The sequence below is a fragment of the Macrobrachium rosenbergii genome, chromosome 13, assembly GCF_040412425.1.
Source record: "Macrobrachium rosenbergii isolate ZJJX-2024 chromosome 13, ASM4041242v1, whole genome shotgun sequence".
Taxonomy (NCBI): domain Eukaryota; kingdom Metazoa; phylum Arthropoda; class Malacostraca; order Decapoda; family Palaemonidae; genus Macrobrachium; species Macrobrachium rosenbergii.
This window is the reverse complement of record NC_089753.1, coordinates 36,500,366-36,519,798: the sequence shown is the minus strand read 5'-3', so window position 1 is coordinate 36,519,798 and position 19,433 is coordinate 36,500,366. Positions and strand designations below refer to the sequence as shown.

The 19,433-nt window shown below is 37.7% G+C and overlaps 3 protein-coding genes and 1 long non-coding RNA gene across 4 annotated transcripts in view; 1 reads left to right on the top strand and 3 right to left on the bottom strand.

Annotated features, from left to right (window-relative positions):
- The window catches only part of LOC136844584 (uncharacterized), a 303,347-nt gene that overhangs the window by 245,277 nt on the left and 38,637 nt on the right, over positions 1 to 19,433 (bottom strand). The gene's annotated exons all lie outside the window — the stretch shown is intronic.
- On the bottom strand, positions 1,939 to 4,603 carry LOC136845193 (hemocyanin A chain-like). The gene is made up of 3 exons (XM_067115230.1): positions 4,444 to 4,603; positions 2,701 to 4,212; positions 1,939 to 2,503 (listed from the first exon to the last, which is right to left on the bottom strand). Exons 1-3 carry the CDS (start codon positions 4,514 to 4,516, stop codon positions 2,082 to 2,084), a joined length of 2,007 nt encoding a protein of 668 aa, XP_066971331.1. The 5' UTR covers positions 4,517 to 4,603; the 3' UTR covers positions 1,939 to 2,081.
- LOC136844579 (hemocyanin B chain-like) lies at positions 5,513 to 9,101 on the bottom strand. Its single transcript, XM_067113852.1, has 3 exons — positions 8,945 to 9,101; positions 6,175 to 7,698; positions 5,513 to 6,049 (listed from the first exon to the last, which is right to left on the bottom strand). The coding sequence occupies exons 1-3, from the start codon at positions 8,988 to 8,990 to the stop codon at positions 5,628 to 5,630; spliced, it is 1,992 nt and encodes a 663-aa protein (XP_066969953.1). The 5' UTR covers positions 8,991 to 9,101; the 3' UTR covers positions 5,513 to 5,627.
- Positions 14,480 to 18,299, top strand: LOC136845192 (hemocyanin A chain-like). Its single transcript, XM_067115229.1, has 3 exons — positions 14,480 to 14,607; positions 15,845 to 17,368; positions 17,725 to 18,299. The coding sequence occupies exons 1-3, from the start codon at positions 14,493 to 14,495 to the stop codon at positions 18,168 to 18,170; spliced, it is 2,085 nt and encodes a 694-aa protein (XP_066971330.1). The 5' UTR covers positions 14,480 to 14,492; the 3' UTR covers positions 18,171 to 18,299.

Below are 19,433 nucleotides of genomic sequence, written 5' to 3'. Positions count from 1 at the left end.
TATACTAACTACGCTGCTTTGGATTATGAACTGCGTTAAAAAGCCGGACCATCAAGAATTGGAAGTCATATTGAAGGTACCACAGAAAGGTGACCTCAAAATGTGGCAACTACAGAAGCATTATACTTACATCATGTATAATGAAAATATTTAGTATGCTTATTCTCAATAGGATGGATAAAGGAATTGATAAAAAGCTTAGATTGAGAAGTTCTTTGCAGAAAAGGCAGGAGGTGCACAGAGCAGAACACTGTGTTAAGGAGTACTAAGCAGCATTGTATAGAACATGAAAATCCCATTCTGATGGCTCTTGTTGATTATACTAAAGAATCTGATAGCGTCCACAAACCAGTATTAAGGAAGGGCTTGCGTCATTATGGCAAGCCTGTTAAATAAGTAAAGCGAACTGAAATTTTCCATCAACGGAGAAGATGCAAATGTAACCGTGATGGGCTTCCTCTAGCAATGAGGAATGTCCACTTTGTTTTTCATTTGCAAAAGGTAGGGGAAAAAAGACAAGAATGTTCAAGTAAAAATGGCAGAGAGGCAAATGGGAACCAGAAAGATGGTCTTACGGGTATTTGAAATTAGAGAGATGAGAGGACAGGTGACTTACTGAATAGAAGAGGCAAGAAAAGCAGCAGAATGTGTGCAAAAGACCTGGAGTGGCTATGGAAGCCACAGTTGGAATGTTTGAAGAAATTGTTGGACCAACTCTCCTTTATGGAAGTTAAGTGTGGATGTTGAATGTAAACTGTTGAGATGAATTGTTTACGCCGTATTTGTGGCATAAGATGATATGGAAGACGAGAAATATGGGAGAGCCTAAGAGTGGTAAAATGGTTGGCAAAGGTGAAGGATAGATCACAGGATGAATCAGAGTATTTTGCGATGGTCTGTTCATTTGAAAAGAATGGAGGATAATTGGGTGGATAGTTGTTCTGTTATATCCCGTGCTTAAATACGTGTGATTAATACTTTACTTACCTGCCTTGAGTGAATGCACTACTTAAGTGAACAGCAATGCAACAACGTGAACTTTCAAGCTAACTGTGACCTTGAAAAATGTTATGGAAAATTTACTCCCAAATTTTTTCGTTCAATGGTGGGGTTTTTAGTCAGTCCCAGTAGTTTTAGTTTTCTGAAAAGGAAACTATTGTGCCCGCTTTATCTGTCCGTCCGCACTGTTTTTCTGTCCGAACTTTTTCTGTCTGCATTCAGATCTTAAAAACTACTGAGGCTAGAGGGCTGCAAATTGGTATGTTGATCATCCACCCTCCAATCATCAAACATACCAAATTGCAGCCTTCTAGCCTCAGTAGTTTTCATGTTTAAGGTTAAAGTTAGCCATAATCGTGCGTCTGGCAACGGTATAGGCCAGGCCACGACCGGGCCGTGGTTAAAGTTTCATGGCCCGCGGCTCATACAACACTACATCGAGACCACCGAAAGACAGATCTATTTTCGGTAGCCTTGATTATACCATGTACAGAAAACTCGATTGCGCCGAAGAGACTTCAGCGCATTTTTTGTTTGTTTGTTTTCGCCCATCGTTTCATGCTGAAAAAGTCCAAGAAGTCCCTTTTCAAGGCTTTATAAATCCGCAATAGGAAAATCGTGTCGGTGCATTTTCATAACTGGGAAATGGACAAACACGAGAAAAATGAAGCTGAAGTTACTCTGAGCTTCATTTTTCTGTCACCTGAAAAATGATCATGATCATGATCTATTTTGAAACTTCAGTGAGTCTTCAAATGTTTCATGAAAGACAGGTAAATATAAATGTGTGGATGAAAACAAAGAAGAAAATAAAATTCCTCATTGATACAGGGATTTAAGTAAAACAGTAATCATATACTGTGCCCTACCCTAGGGCAGTATACATACAATAATAATACAATGCAGTTTCTTAAGATTTGGAAAAACCAAAACAAAACAATTTTTCAAATGCTTTTTATTGCAATGCTAATCATCTAGAGATGCCATGAAGTGATATGATCAAAACTTCATGTCAAATGGATTATAACATGACACAATAGAGGCAAAATGGGGTCATGAAGGCACTGATAATAAAAGAAAATCTATCTCTCTTCGTGGTAGACTTTCACAATTTTGTATTTGAAGTTGGGAGTCTCGTCAAATACCCTCTTGTCAGGAATGTGACGATCCAGTGGGAAGCCCATGGGGCGCTTATCCGGGTATGGTTCGCCATGGGACCCACAGTGGGCGTGGTTGCCACCATCTTCATTTACAGCAGCAGCACCATGAACAGCGTCATAAGACCCGTCTGTGACTGCCAAGACCAGAGCAAATTCCATACCATCTTTCTTTCCTTTGGGTAGAAGCATTCTGTTAGGGATGCCACAAGATCGTGTGTACTGGAATGCACCAAAGGTTCTACCTGCGTCTGCTGCGTCAATGAGTGTCTGGAAGGATGGTGTATCAGGAATAGTGACAGATGATTCACTTGATCTTCTAGTAATGCGATTTGATCCTGGTGATACTGGAAAGAGAAGAAATGTCACTTCTATTGTGTGCAACTAGTTGGAATTATGAGGTAAGGTTAAGATTCAAAATGAAAAACCACACAGTTATATGAATTAAAAGCTGAGACAACAATTGTAAAAATATTTGTGACAAATGCATCAGTAATTCTCCTGTGATTGTAATTACAATATGTCAACATATCATAAGACTTACAGTTCTTCCAGAATTTATCCATTTCAATGCACTGCCATTGCCCATCAGAAAGGGTGTATTCTATCTTGTTGTTGTCATACTGGGGACACAAGAAGATACGGAAGGTAGCAAGCACATTTCTGCCATTGTTGTTGTTAACGTCAGCAACAAAAGCGAATTCCTGATGATTCAGTCGACGAACATTAGCCTTTAGATCCACTTCCTGAATGCCCTGAGCACTGTCAACTGCATTTCGTAGATCAAATTCATAATCCTCAAAATACGTCTTGAGATCTCTGTCAACATCAATACCCAGTACAGATACGCCAGGGAAGAGCAGCTCTTCTGTTGTATATGCAGGAAGAGAGTCTTTGTGTTCTTTGAAAATATTGTCCATATACTTATGAAGTCTGAAGAAACTTGGATCTCGTGTTGCTGTTTCAAAGTGTTCCATAACACCAGGAGGCCTATTGTATTTGCCCTGAGGGTCACTTTGGCGACCAAGCATAACGTGAGCTAGATTATGAAGCTGGCCATAATACTGGACATTGGAACTGTACATTGAGGACTCGATGATATCTCCCAGTTTTTCAATTCCACTGTCATTCATGATGTCAATTGTTGAGCCATCTTTGGCCAGTATGTATCCATGGGCAATGGCATCCCGAATTCGACTTTCTGTGATGATCATGTCTCGAACCCTGGCCACACCTTCAACATCTTGGAAAAGTATGTTGTCAGGGCGAGACGGAAATTCTCCTCCATATTTATATGTGGCTTCAGGTGAAAAACCTTCAACAATTGGTTTTTCCCAGTGAAGTTCATCTACGACATCAAGCCAGTTGGAGAGACGTTCTGCGCCAAAGCGAACGGTAAGCTGGTGGTGGGCCCAAAAGAAGAGTTCACCCTTACGGTCCAAGTTATGTCCATATTTGTCTTCCCACCAGAAGGGATAGTCCATATGCCAAGTTACATGATGCAGGTTCATTCCAATGTCTTCTCCAAAGTAAGCAATGCGCTGTTCTTTGTTTTTCTTTGTACCTGTGAATTTCATTTCGAATTTGCCTGGGGTGTTTCTCATCTTAGCTGTGTAAGCTTTCTGGATGACCTCACTGTTAGTGAACAAGTGAGGTGTGATTTCATACAGTGGCGGTAGAATAACTCCATGCCCTAAATCAGAGTGGATGATGGCAGTATACAGTGCATAGACGAACTGGCCCTCGTTCATGCGCTCACGCCAATAGGCTGCATTTTGAATGAGACTGCTCCATGTCTTGCTCTGTATCAGGACATCGAATAAGAGAAGAGCTTCCTCTCTGTGTCGTTCGTTGAAGAGAGAGAACCAAGTCTTTTGCGGCAAGAGTCTTCCATCCGTATACTCCTGGACCAGTCGATGGACAGCATGACCGCCATCTTTGTAACTGCTCAAGTCAGCTTCTGGATTAAAGGAAAGGGCCACACTTTTCAGCTCAGGGAACTGTAATTTATCGTAGATCTTCCATAGCAGATGGTTTACATCTTGCTGCTTCTGAGCTGTAAAGACATTTAATAGAAAAGATTATTCCCTCACACCATATACTAGAATTATAATTTGTTTACAGAAATTATGGCAACAATGACTACTGTGAAGACAACTACAAAACATCATACGTCACAGTAAAATTGAATTGAAGAGCTTTATGAAAGTGTTTACAGATGTTTCCCTTGATTCTGTTCTTCGTTAGAAACTCAAGGTATCACTTGAGGTTCTTCCGGGCAACTTACCTGTATCATCTCCCTGAACGGTTTTCCAGCAAAGGCCGAAGGCCAGGAGCGTCAGGAAGACGAAGGCCCTCATGGTGAACTGCCGAACCAAAAGTTCTTGATCCTTTATATATACCCAGACGAATAGGCCTACGGAAGTTAGTCTATGTTGTTCCGCAAACTTGGATACAAGCAATCTTATCAAATTAGGCTGACGAGTTGTCATCTAAGATGTGACTGTTGTTACACAGATAAATATAACAGAATCCCAATTTTATAAATGTAATAATATTGAGTATATCCTAGAAAAATTTAGATTATTAAATTTTTCCAGTGAAACATAAATTATCTACAAATTTTAACAAAACATATTAAATATGAGACAAAAAAAAATCTTTTTTATCAAATATCATTAGTTTCATATACACGCACTGAGAGGGGAAGGATAGTGAAAAACAGCACTTAAGGCACACAAACTAGTATATATATATATATATATATATATATATATATATATATATATATATATATATATATATATATATATATATATATATGCATATATATATATGTGTGTGTCTGTCTGTCTGTATACATATATGCGTAAGTAGGCATGTATATGCATATCTGTATGTATATGTGAATACCGGCTCTCGTGCATGTTAGGTCACCAGTAGTCAAATGACTTAAGAGTTATAAGATCAGATCTGTGTCGCTAATTTTTCCTTTTTGATAAGTTTCTAGTCATCATCAGACTCGACAAATCCACAGCCAGGTGTATAAATTTAAAGGTTATAGTTTTCCTCACTTCAAGTGGTTTGTGCTAAGATATTTTATTCCTTGCTTGGCAATAACATTCCAGACCATCATGCAAATTAAACAAGGTAACTACCCGTTTCCTCTGAGAGTGCTTTACAAAATGTAATTTTTTTGAAACATCCTTATGCTAGAAGGTCTTCTTAGTATGTTAAATATTAATTAATTTTACAAGAAGACGAAGTTTTTCAGCCATATCTTAAATTAAGAGTATAAGATCGAGTATGTACTCGTGTTAATTAGAATGATAAGGGTTTAAAATGAGAAAGTCATGGTCATGCAAGGTATTTATTATGCTTGATACTATCCATCTTCCAATATCAACTTTTAGGCTTTACAATAAGTTCTTTTGCATAGTCAAAAATGATAAATCACTCTGTTTTGTGATCTTAATGGTGGCGGTCATCATGATATACTTTAACGTGAACGAGCTTGAAGTTGGTAGTTTCATCATAGACACGTCTGTCTGGAATATAACGATCGATAGGGAATCCCATAGGGCGCTTGTCTGGATACGTTTCTCCATGAGCTCCACATTGAGCATGAGTACCGCCATGCTCAGATTCAGCATCTGAGTGCGTTAGGTCATAGCTTCCATCAGTGACTGCCAGAATGAGAGCAAAGTCCATGCCGTTCTTCTTACCCTTAGGCAAAAGCATTCTGTTGGGAATTCCGCAAGACCTTTCGAATTCAGGCATGCTAAAACTACCACTGTCAGCTGCATCCATGAGAGACTGGAAGCTGGGCACATCAGGAACAGTGACGGAAGAGTCCCTTGATTTCCTTACGACGTGATTTCCTCCAGGAGACACTGTAATAGAAAAGAGAGTGTTAGTTTGAGAAACTCTGTTAGGGAATCTAATGTCAGAATTTAAGATTAAAAATATTTGAATTATAAATAAAGTAGATTCCAGAATTTGTAAGAACCATACGTACATTTCTTCCAGAATTTGTCCATTTCAATACAATGCCAGGTGCCATTAGTGAAATCAAACTGCTCTCCATTGTTGTCATACTCAGGGCAAAGGTAGAGGCGGAAAGTACCAATAACTTCTTTTCCATTGTTATTGTTGACATCAGCAACAAAGGAGAAGTCATTGTGGTTGAGACGATGAACATTGGCTTTTAAATCAACTGTGGGAATGCCTTCAGCAGAATCCACAGCATTACGAAGGTCAAATTCATAGTCCTCAAAATATGTTTTAAGTTCTCCATCAATGCTAAGGCTGTCAATGTTGACACCAGGGAAGTCTATGTCTTCATGAGTGTATGGAGGAAGACTGTATTTATGTTCCTTGAAAATGTTATCCATGTATTTGTGAAGACGGAAGAATGTAGGATCACGAGTGGCTGTTTCAAAGTGTTCCATAACACCTGGAGGCATGTTGTATTTTCCATGAGGATCACCTTGACGGCCAAGCATAATGTGAGCCAAGTTGTGGAGAGCTCCATAATACTGGACATTAGGACTGTACACAGAAGATTCAATGATGTCACCAAGTTTGTCAATACCTTGGTCATTCATGATGTTAATAATCTTTCCATCCTTATCAGTGATATATCCATGGCCAATTGCATCGTGAATGCGACTTTCCATGATAATCATGTCACGAACTCTTGCTACTTCATCAACATCTTCAAAGTGAATATGATCAGGACGGGCAGGGAATTCACCACCATATTTGTAGATAGTGTGTGGGGCAAATCCTTCTTCTATTGGTTTATCCCATTGGAGTTCATCTACCATATCCAAATAGTTGGAAAGACGCTCAGAATCAAAGCGAACAGTGAGCTGATGATGAACCCAGAAAAAGAGTTCTCCCTTGCGGTCCAAGTGACCACCGTATTTGTCTTCCCACCAGAAGGGGAAATCCATATGCCAAGTGACGTGATGGACGTTCATTCCAATATCTTCTCCAAAGTAGGCCACACGTTGTTCCTTATTTTTCTTTGTACCTGTGAATTCCATCTCAAATTTGCCTGGGGTGTTGGTCATTTTGGCAGTGTAAGCTTTTTGGATAATTTCACTGTTTGTGAACAGATGAGGGGTAACTTCGTAGAGTGGGGGGAGAACAATGCCATGCCCAAGATCAGAGTGAATGACAGCAGTGTAAAGGGCATACACAAACTCTCCTTCATTCATGTGTTCACGCCAGTATGCAGCATTTTTAACAGCACAGTCCCATTCCTTGCATTGTATTAAGACTTCAAAGAGCATAAGGGCCTCCTCTCTTTGGCGTTCGTTGAAGAGTGAGAACCAGTGATGCTGTTCAAGGAGTCTGTGATCTTTTTCTTCCTGGACTAGGTGCCTTGCAGCTTCTCCACCATCCTTATATTGTGACACATCGCCTACAGGGTTAAAAGATGCTGCATATCCTTTCAGGTCATCAAAGTGGTGGTGGTCATAGACATTCCACAACAGGTGATTAATATCCTGTTGTCTCTTGGCCAATGGTACATCTGTGTAGAAGAAAAATTTTACCGTAAATAAATTCTATTATATCAAGACGTCAAACTTTTTCCCACAGTTTTCACCCAGTACACAAAAAAAAATTTATCTAGCAGGAGAAATTAATTGAGGGAGCAGATTCCCATGGCACCATGAGTCTTCTCCAAGATAGACGTTTTCTAGCCAAATGATAGTAAGTTATAGCTCTTTTCTGGTTTTATTTTGATGTTTAGTAACTGTCATTGTATGAAGAACTGATTTAAATATTTTTGGACAGTTCATTGGAATTCAGTGATTCAAAACGTTTTCTTTATACGCAACTGTGCAACCATAATGTTGCTGTCAATCTTAGTGCAGTGAAGTAGTTCTCGATTCTTAGCAATTTTTCAGTGGTTTAAAAATATGAATGATAGTGTGCATGACTACTGAATTGAAGTCACTCATTTTTTCTGTCAGTATGGGACCAAAATATATTTATTAGCTAAATATATCTAGATTGACTAAGAGATTTTTAGGTGTCCAAGGACTGAGTTTTATAGATATATTTTCTTATAGTGGAATTTCACAAACAGTGATGCTTTGATTCTGATCATCCTTTGTGAAGTAGACGCAATGGATATTTTTAAGATGTAAAGTATGGTTATTTTAGTCAAAAACAGTTGCATAAACTAGTATGGATGGTTTAAAACCAACCTAAGAAGCTAGAAGCAAGAGAGTTAGAGATGTCATCTGCCATTAATGACTGATATTATTATTACTAGTCAGGCTCAACCTTTAGTTATTGCAGAATGCTACAAGCACAAAGGTCCATTAAGGAAAACGAAACGCAGGAGAATAAACCATATAGGAAAAATAGATACACTTAAGAATATAAAACAGCCAATTATGAAAGGAGACTCTCGTCAGCCTGCATAGTCAAAAACAAATTTATGCCCACTGTGACCGTGGGAAGCTTCAGTAATTCAACCACAGCACCAGGAAGATAAATCCTGATTTGGTCACTGCAAGAATGCCCCTCTGTAAAATGGGTATGGCGTCTGACCTCACAAAAGAAAAGGCAAGGTTTTTAGAATGAATTAATTATATAACACTGATCAGATGGTGGTAGTAGATATTAATACTGAGATCCCGAATGAGAAATTTAATGACACGTTTTTATCTAACTATTCAACGCACAAGTCAGCTTCTGAACACTAGTGAACAATAGTCAAAACGAGAAATGTCTCGAAATGAAAAAGAATTTGTATAAATACTCACCGGCGGCAGCAAAGGCTACCAGAGCGCACAAGACAAGCACCTTCATTGTGATGTGGCTGGAGAAGAGTTGCTTGCACTTTAAATACTCTTTCTGGGTTGCAATAAGAGTCAAAGTACAACAGAAGCCAAGTGTTGCGAATGTGGTTTATGATCATTACTGTTATCTGATAAAAAGAAAAAATTGTTTACCAAGGTATCTTTTTTTGCTAGCAAGTTTTGTCTTTTGTCCTTGAAGAATAAGTTATATAGATATGTAGTGAGAGATAGGTAGGGGACAAAAAATATTGGGTACACTTAGTGTAGATCAGACGTTACTTTAGTTTTAGAAGCTTGTTAAAAAATTATCGTTAATGATGTATATACACTATACACACACACACAGACAACAACACACACACACATACATACATATATTGCATATCTTTCATGTCAGCTAACCATTCGGATTTAGGTTCAAGGATTCTTGTCCCTTTTTAAAACCAACAGCAACTTTCCCTTGAAACCCAAATTATTTCAATGAAAAAAAAAATATATGTATATGTATATAAACATTATATATATACAAATATACATTTATATTTTTTTCCATTAAAATAATCTGGGTTTCAAGGGAAAGTTGCAGTTGGTTTTAAAAAGCGACAAGACTCGTTCGACCTAAATCCGTATGGTTAGCTGACTTGAAAGGATGGCGACATCTGTTAGAATTAAAAAAAAAAAAAAGAAGCAAAAGAGTGAATCAAATCAACAGTGTTTCATAAGGCCTAAGTGTATCAAGTGAACATTATTATTATTATTCCCCCTCTTCTTTTTTTTTTTGCTAGAAAACTGTTCCTGAAACTTAGCTCTCACTGTTTGGATCAAAGAATTAGATCATATTAGAATTTATGTTCTTGGAGACTAAATAATTCTGAGAATGGGGATTACGTGAAATTGGTCAACTGAAATGCAAAGGGTAGTGATCTTGAAAAATGTTGATGCAAAGGGTAGTGATCTTGAAAAGTGTTGATGCAAAGGGTAGTGATCTTGAAAAGTGTTGATGCAAAGGGTAGTGATTCTGAAAAGTGTTGATGCAAAGGGTAGTGATCTTGAAAAGTGTTGATGCAAAGAGTAGTGATTCTGAAAAGTGTTGATGCAAAAGTGTAGTGATCTTGAAAAGTGTTGATGCAAAGGGTAGTGATCTTGAAAAGTGTTGATGCAAAGGGTAGTGATCTTGAAAAGTGTTGATGCAAAGGGTAGTGATCTTGAAAAGTGTTGATGCAAAGGGTAGTGATCTTGAAAAGTGTTGATGCAAAGGGTACTGATCTTGAAAAGTGTTGATGCAAAGGGTAGTGATTCTGAAGTGTTGATGCAAAGAGTAGCGATCTTGAAAAGTGTTGATGCAAAGGGTAGTGATTCTGAAAAGTGTTGATGCAAAGGGTAGTGATCTTGAAAAGTGTTGATGCAAAGGGTAGTGATCTTGAAAAGTGTTGATGCAAAGGGTAGTGATCTTGAAAAGTGTTGATGCAAAGGGTAGTGATCTTGAAAAGTGTTGATGCAAAGGGTAGTGATCTTGAAAAGTGTTGATGCAAAGGGTACTGATCTTGAAAAGTGTTGATGCAAAGGGTAGTGATCTTGAAAAGTGTTGATGCAAAGGGTAGTGATCTTGAAAAGTGTTGATGCAAAGGGTAGTGATCTTGAAAAGTGTTGATGCAAAGGGTAGTGATTCTGAAAAGTGTTGATGCGAAGGGTAGTGATCTTGAAAAGTGTTGATGCGAAGGGTAGTGATTCTGAAAAGTGTTGATGCAAAGGGTAGTGATCTTGAAAAGTGTTGATGCAAAGGGTAGTGATCTTGAAAAGTGTTGATGCAAAGGGTAGTGATCTTGAAAAGTGTTGATGCAAAGGGTACTGATCTTGAAAAGTGTTGATGCAAAGGGTAGTGATCTTGAAAAGTGTTGATGCAAAGGGTAGTGATCTTGAAAAGTGTTGACGCAAAGGGTAGTGATCTTGAAAAGTGTTGATGCAAAGGGTAGTGATCTTGAAAAGTGTTGATGCAAAGGGTAGTGATTCTGAAAAGTGTTGATGCAAAGGGTAGTGATCTTGAAAAGTGTTGATGCAAAGGGTAGTGATTCTGAAAAGTGTTGATGCAAAGGGTAGAGATCTTGAAAAGTGTTGATGCAAAGGGTAGTGATCTTGAAAAGTGTTGATGCAAAGGGTAGTGATCTTGAAAAGTGTTGATGCAAAGGGTAGTGATCTTGAAAAGTGATGATGCAAAGGGTAGTGATCTTGAAAAGTGTTGATGCAAAGGGTAGTGATCTTGAAAAGTGTTGATGCAAAGGGTAGTGATCTTGAAAAGTGCTGATGCAAAGGGTAGTGATCTTGAAAAGTGTTGATGCAAAGGGTAGTGATCTTGAAAAGTGTTGATGCAAAGGGTAGGGATCTTGAAAAGTGTTGATGCTAAGGGTAGCGATCTTGAAGTGTTAATGCAAAGGGTAGTGATCTTGAAAAGTGTTGATGCAAAGGGTAGTGATCTTGAAAAGTGTTGATGCAAAGGGTAGTGATCTTGAAAAGTGTTGATGCAAAGGGTAGGGATCTTGAAAAGTGTTGATGCTAAGGGTAGTGATCTTGAAGTGTTAATGCAGAGGGTAGTGATCTTGAAAAGTGTTGATGCAAAGGGTAGTGATCTTGAAAAGTGTTGATGCAAAGGGTAGTGATCTTGAAAACTGTTGATGCAAGGGGTAATGAACTTCAAAAGTGTTGATGCAAAGAGTAGTGATATTGAAGTGTTAATGCAAAGGGTAGTGATCTTGAAAAGTGTTGATGCAAAGGGTAGTAACCTTGGAAAGTGTTGATGCATGGGAAAGCGAACTTGAAAACTGTTGATGCAAAGGGTAGCGATCTTGAAAACTGAAATCACATATTGGTTGTGCAGTATGAAATGGCATTAAATATTGTAATTGCTACCAGTTGGGCTAGAGTTCCCTTTTCAGGACAAGAAATGCAATGCTTTTAAGCAGAGACCAAGAACGACCATTAGTAAAAAGTAATAACAGATCTCTAACATAAAGGGATCGTCTTAAATTCTTAAGATATTTGTTCTGATTTGAGTTACATTTATTTTGCAAATAAGGTTTGTTAACACCTATAAGCTTCCCCTTTGCTCCACCATAACTATTATTACATTCATTATGTGCCATTTTAGTTGTGTTTCTCTCAAATCGAAGTTGATGACATTGGAGATTAAGATTCAATGTGGAGACAATAATAAATATATATATATATATATATATATATATATATATATGTGTGTGTGTGTGTGTGTGTGTGTGTGTGTGTGTGTATATATATATTTATATATATATTATATATATACTGTATATATTTATACATATATAGTACGTGTATATATATATATATATATATATATATATATATATATATATATATATATATATATATATGTATATGTACTGTATATATAGATATATGTGTGTACATAAATGAAACTGTCATTTATTTCAGTGAATATTTGTAGCACTTCTTGTTGCTCTCAAGATCTACGGGCAAACTGGCTTAGGTCTTAATTGGTATGTGCTTACTTTAAAGTTCAGATATCTAATATGGATAATGACAGTTATTTAGGAGAGAACTCTAGAAAAACAGCGTTGGTTGTACAGTAAGTTTAGCACATTCTCTTTATAAACATTCTGAGGACAAAGATATCAAATTTATTTCTCTGCGAAATCTCGTAATTCCCCCTCAACAAGTTTTTGATTAGACTGAGAGAAGTGTTTGTGTGTGGCTCCAGAGGGGTAGTATGTACCACCATCTTGAGATGGTTTCAAATTGAGCAGCATCGTCTTCACTTCCACAGGCATCTTCATCCTTCCACTCACCCTTTCTTCTCCTGTGCTACTGACATCAGCATCTCTTCTAACATCTATATTAAGACCACAAAAAAAAAAAAAATAATCTCAAAATGTTTACTGAATTGAAGTGAACTGAACTGAAAACAGAATTTAGGTCAAAGGTCATTCAGCACTGAAACGGAATTTGACAGTAAAAGGTCTGAAAGGTGTAACAGGAGGAAAACCTCGCAGGTGCACTATGAATCAATTGTTAGGAGAGGGTTGAGGAAAGTACGATGGAAGGAAGAGAAAATGACAGGAGGTGCAGTAAAAGGAACGAAAGGGGTTGCAGCTAGGGGCAGAAGGCACGCTGCAAAGAACCTTAAGTAATGCCTACAGAGCACCACGTGAGGTGTACTGACGGCACTAACCCCCTACGGCGAAAATGTTTACTGAAGGACATATATTATTGCTTTCCAAAGCACTCTGTAAGTCAAGGAGTCTTGATTTAAGCCTTTAGAAAGAACCGGAACTCTGATGTGGTTAAGGGTTCCAGATTTTTCAATTTTCTCTTTCAACTCCTCAAATTTCAAGATACCGAGATGTTATGATCCCGCACCGTGCATGAAATCAGACGGAGGTTCCAGCTTAATGTGGAGACGACGTCTCTTGAAGTGTAAGATCTCTTACGGATTCCGGCAAATAACCTCATCTGCTCAATCAAAATGTATATGCTTGCAGGGGGTATAGAACTTAATGAGTATTTTCTAGTTACATGTGCCAATGAGGTTTACTGGTAAATTGGTTAGGTTACATTAGGTTAGCGAACTGGATACTGAACGGTATTCAAAGCTTAAAATTTGTGAATCTATATATACAGTATATATATACACATTAATATATATATATGTGTGTGCATATGTATAAACAACTCAACTGGCTTCTTGATTTCTTGTCACCTTTGGATAAGCCATCACTTGCAAGCCTTTGAATCAAGATGAAAAATCAATCAGTGCCTGAATGATTTATTACGGGTTATCTGGCGTCGTAACTGCCAAGGCATTGACATCGGAGTTATTAAATAGACAAAAAAAATTCCAGAGGAGGTGAGACAAAATTCTAAAAACAATTGTTTCAAGACTATTATGTACAATATAACCGCAAACTATTAAAGGAAAATTCTAAAACTGAAATTTACTGCAGAAGCCCTGCTTCTACAACAAATCTAAAACTCCACTACTAACTCAATCTATCCTATCTATCTATCTATCTAAAATATATATATGTACATATATATATATATATATATATATATATATATATATAGAGAGAGAGAGAGAGAGAGAGAGAGAGAGAGAGAGAGAGAGAGAGAGAGAGACTACATTCTAACAGAGGATTTTTATCATTTAAAAAACCACATCACCAACATCCTTTTCATTCATGATTACTCTCTGTCATTACGTACTCCATCTTGCATGCCATTTTCAAAAACAAAATTGCTCACAATACTTATAACAGTCAAGTCTGTGTAATGTGAATATGAGCAGCCTTTAGCCTTACTCGAAGGACTGAGAACTTGTTATCTGGTCGCTTCTAAGCCTACGCTGGTTAGGCGTAATCCTTTTACATGCCTTGGAGGATGTTCTTGATAGTCTGACAGCTGATACCCAATATGCCTAAACCTCAGGGCATATATATATGGGTCTGGAAGCCGAGTATTGGACATGGGCACATCATCACTCACAATGAAGGTGCTTGTCTTGATTGCTCTGGTGGTCTCTGCCGCTGCCTGGCCGAGTTTCAGCTCCGACAGCCTCGACGGTTTCCAGGGTGATGCTGGTAAGGAAGTATTTCTAATCTTAAACAGCTGCTCTCCAAAACTGTTTTGTTCTACTTTGCCATTTAAGTGCTTATTTTTCTAGTATTCTATAGGATTCTGTCATACACTTTTTGTTCTATTTTGTCTTCAAATTTCTGAATTTCTGGTGCAATTAAAAACGTTGTTTCTCATTTTGTAACTGGTAAGTTTTACTGTCCAGCAATCGATTCTCCAAGAATAATGCAAAATATTACTCTTCATTCCAGTGCTGAGCAAATGACATTTGAACTACCTTGAGAACCTAATCTTGTGACTTTTATTGTATTAAAGGGACTAAATAATGTGCTTTTTCATAATATACGGTACAATACAATACAGTCCAAGTCTGATATTTAGTTAAATCTATAAGGAAAAGATCTGTCAACATCAGGTAAATGCTTTTACCAAAACTACTCAATCCTGCATCAATGTTTAATTTGCTGTACCAAGTCACCTTTGTGGTATATTACAGTTGAAGAGGATATGTTGAGAATATTTACCGAATTATTTGGTGTTGATACAGGTCCAATGACACTTTATTGTAGTTTCTCCAAGATGTGATATGTGCTCCAGATTCAAGCAGTGACAAGTCTGAATGGGTGTGTGCAGACTAATGCAAAGTTCATATCAAGTAGAAAGAGATCCATTAAAACTATTAAAGGTGAAGTGGGAAACCTAACAATACTTAAATAGTCTTGTTTAATATCTGTAAATGTTGCAATCATTCAACAACCCCACAGTTAAAATGTGAGTAAAAATATCTAATGACCTATCAGTGTTGAAATTTATCTGCAGCAGCTGTTAACTATTAAAAATTTTAAAATGTAGCATTGAAACTTTTTACGCATAAACAGTTTAAAATCTAGATACCTAATTTGAAAAGCTTCCAAAATAATGATATAGGTAGAGTGCTTCATCATATAACTAGCCTTTAGTTATATTTTATCTAAAGGATCATCAATATCAAATATATACATTACACAAATTTACAAACACTTAGAAAACCTTCCTCTTCATTTTTTTTTCTTACAGAAAACAATATTTAAATATGAAATTATCTCATTCTAAAGGCACCCATAACTGACTGCAACAAGCTCAGAATTATGTAATTCCTACAAAATTTTCACCAAAAGTATACTTTTACAAAGTTAATATAAATAAAGCTTCAACAGCATGTTATATCACTGCCACTAAAAATGACCCACTTTCTCTGTGCAGGTGTTTCATCAGCAAAGAAGCAGCAGGACATAAATCGCCTGCTATGGAAGGTTTATGAACCTCTGAAATTTGATAACCTGAAGAATGCAGCAAAATCTTTTAACCCAGAGGCTGATGTATCCATATACAGGGATGGAGGCAAGGCTATACGTCACTTGGTAAGGGAGCTCAGAGACAACAGGCTCCTGGAGCAGCAACACTGGTTCTCTCTCTTCAATGAACGCCACCGTGAAGAAGCTCTGGAGTTGTTTGAAGTCTTGATAAACTGCAAGACATGGACCTGCTTCATAAACAATGCTGCATACTGGCACGAGCGTGTGAACGAGGGAGAATTTGTATATGCTTTGTACACTGCTGTTATTCACTCTGAATTAGGTAGAGGGGTTATCTTGCCTCCTCTGTATGAAGTCACTCCTCACATGTTTACAAACAGTGAAGTTATCCAGCAAGCTTACACTGCCAAGATGAGAAATACCCCAGGTAAATTTGAGATGAAATTCACTGGCACCAAGAAAAACAAGGAACAACGCATTGCCTATTTTGGAGAAGATATTGGCATGAATGTTCATCACGTCACTTGGCACATGGATTATCCATTCTGGTGGAAAGATTCTTATGGCTATCACTTGGACCGCAAGGGAGAACTCTTCTTCTGGGCTCATCACCAACTCACAGTTCGCTTTGATGTTGAGCGTCTCTCTAACTGGCTTGACGTAGCCGATGAACTTCACTGGGAGAGGCCTATTGTGGAAGGATTTGCTCCACAAACTACATACAAGTATGGTGGTGAATTCCCTGCCCGTCCAGATAATATTGAATTTGAGGATGTGGATGGTGTAGCAAAAGTTCGCGACATGATCATCACGGAAAGACGTATTCGCGATGCTATAGCTCATGGATACATCAAAGACCAAGATGGAAATATAATTGACATCATGAATGACAAAGGTATTGACAAACTGGGAGACATTATTGAATCTTCTCTATACAGCCCAAATGTCCAGTATTACGGTCAGTTGCATAATCTTGCTCACATTGTGCTCGGACGCCAAAGCGACCCTCATGGCAAGTACAACATGCCCCCTGGTGTGATGGAACATTTTGAAACTGCTACTAGAGATCCCAGTTTCTTCCGTCTTCATAAGTATATGGATAACATCTTTAAAGAACATAAGGATTCCCTGCCTCCTTATACAAGGGAAGAACTAGATTTTACTGGAGTTTCTGTTGAAAACATTGGCACCGATGGAGAACTAAAAACTTACTTCGAAGATTATGAATTTGACCTTCGTAATGCAGTAGACAGCGCAGATGGCGTGGGAGATGTTGAACTGAAAGCAAATATACATCGACTGAACCACAGGAAATTCTCATTTGTAGCCGATATTAACAACAACAATGGAGCCCCAGTTCTGGCCACACTCCGTATCTTCTTGTGCCCACGTTATGACAACAACGGGGAGGAGTACTCATTTGACAATGGTCGCTGGCATTGTATTGAACTGGACAAATTCTGGAAGAAGTGTATGTATATATGCAATATATTTCTTATATTTCTTGTCTATTTGCTCAAAATGAATAACTCTACTGTAAAGATATTCCTTGCTGCGGCATATTTTCTCATTAATTTGCTAAAAGTTAATAACTACAGAGATATTCCTTGCTATGTCGTAACAACAGTAATCTAGTACTGTATAAGATATATTTTAACAGGTAATTCTTTATTCACTGAACATTTTAAAGCTAAGGTCATACCTCTGATGAAAAAGTTAAAAAGCTCAACTGGCAATTTGGTGAAACATATTAAAAGACTTCAATTAAATTAGCAAGTAATATAAGAACTTGTATATTTATTTTTTTCTTATTTTTGCATTCATCAGTATCACCTGGAGGCAATCGCGTTGTCCGCAAATCAACGGAGTCTTCAGTCACTGTTCCCGATATTCCTCACTTCCAAACACTGATCGACACCGCTGACCAAGCTGTTGCTGGCAACGGAGAATTCCACCTGGCCGAGCACGGACATTCCTGTGGCATCCCCAACAGGATGCTTCTGCCCAAGGGCAAGAAGGAGGGTATGGAGTTTGCCCTCATCCTGGCCGTGACAGATGGCTCCTACGATGCCACCCACTCTAATGCTGCCGAGAGCGAGCACGGAGGCAGCCACGCCCTCTGTGGTTCCCACGGAGAAGTCTACCCCGATAAGCGCCCCATGGGCTTCCCCCTGGATCGCCGCATTCCAGACAGGAGGGTATACGACGAGACAACCAATTTCAAGCACACCATCGTCAGGGTCTACCACGAAGAACATGATCACGATCTTTAACCAGCTTGTTCACTTAGTTTTAAGTTTTTGAGTTTTACTAGGCGCTACAATGTACACTGATTTCAAGCCCTGGAAGAGGACTTATATATAACCTGTAAGCATTATTTGAAAATTCATGTCTACTTGAAATTTTCTTTTCTTCACCTTACATTCTTGTCGAATACATTATTACTTGGCAGCTACCGAGCTATATTTCATGGTATGAATATCGATACTAACGCATTTAAGGCTGCACTCTACCATGTGAGAAACTATACTCCCTTCTTTCTGTTTTAGTTTTCTGTAAAGGAAAACTATTGCGCCGGTTTTGCCAGTCAGTCCGGACTTTTTCTGTCCGCCCTCAGATCTTATAAACTACTGAGGCTAGAGGGCTGCAAATTGGTATGTTGATCATCCACCCTCCAATCATCAAACATACCAAACTACAGCCCTCTAGCCTCAGTAGTTTTATTTTATTTACGGCTAAAGTTAGCCATAATCGTGCGTCTGGCAACGATATAGGCCATGCCACCACCGGGCCGTGGTTAAAGTTCCAGGGCCGCGGCTCATACAGCATTATACCGAGACCACCGAAAGATAGGTCTATTTTCGGTGGCCTTGATTATACGCTGTAGCGGCTGTACAGAAAACGCCATCGCGCCGAGAAAATTTCGGCGCATTGTTTACGTGTTTCTTAATGCCATCCATATTTCTCTTTTATGATCTACCCTTCAACAATGAAATACTCTAACTCCATCCAGACAAGAAAAAAATATATGGGGCAAAACTTTATATTTTGGTATATAGGCCTATGAAGCCAGTTTCCATTTAAGAGGAAACTGACGATATTCTAAATCAGAACTTTTGAGATACCCACTTCAAAGAGATCTAATATAATAAAATCAAACATTTCATTAGGAACAGTTCATGCACTTTCGGAATAAAACCTACTAAAATTCAAAATTTCATTTTATATACTGTGTATATATATATATATATATATATATATATATATATATATATATATATATATATATATATATATATATGTACATACCTGTATGTATATATATATATATATATATATATATATATATATATATATATATATATATATATATATAAAGTATGTATACGTATGCAGTACATTACTGTAATATACTAACAAATTTGTATAACTATATGTGTATATTCATATATATATATATATATATATATATATATATATCGTGTATGTATGTATGTATGTGTATATATATATATATATATATATATATATATATA

Excerpts from the sequence above, each read along its gene's own strand:
- LOC136845193 (XM_067115230.1), bottom strand. The coding sequence starts at position 4,516 with ATGAGGGCCTTCGTCTTCCTGACGCTCCTGGCCTTCGGCCTTTGCTGG. Across the intron at positions 4,213-4,443 it reads CGTTCAGGGAGATGATACAG|CTCAGAAGCAGCAAGATGTA; the intron begins GTAAGTTGCCCG and ends ATGTCTTTACAG. Across the intron at positions 2,504-2,700 it reads GGATAAATTCTGGAAGAACT|TATCACCAGGATCAAATCGC; the intron begins GTAAGTCTTATG and ends TTCTCTTTCCAG.
- LOC136844579 (XM_067113852.1), bottom strand. The coding sequence starts at position 8,990 with ATGAAGGTGCTTGTCTTGTGCGCTCTGGTAGCCTTTGCTGCCGCCG. Across the intron at positions 7,699-8,944 it reads GGTAGCCTTTGCTGCCGCCG|ATGTACCATTGGCCAAGAGA; the intron begins GTGAGTATTTAT and ends TCTTCTACACAG. Across the intron at positions 6,050-6,174 it reads GGACAAATTCTGGAAGAAAT|TGTCTCCTGGAGGAAATCAC; the intron begins GTACGTATGGTT and ends TTTCTATTACAG.
- LOC136845192 (XM_067115229.1), top strand. The coding sequence starts at position 14,493 with ATGGGCACATCATCACTCACAATGAAGGTGCTTGTCTTGATTGCTCTG. Across the intron at positions 14,608-15,844 it reads CGGTTTCCAGGGTGATGCTG|GTGTTTCATCAGCAAAGAAG; the intron begins GTAAGGAAGTAT and ends TTCTCTGTGCAG. Across the intron at positions 17,369-17,724 it reads GGACAAATTCTGGAAGAAGT|TATCACCTGGAGGCAATCGC; the intron begins GTATGTATATAT and ends TGCATTCATCAG.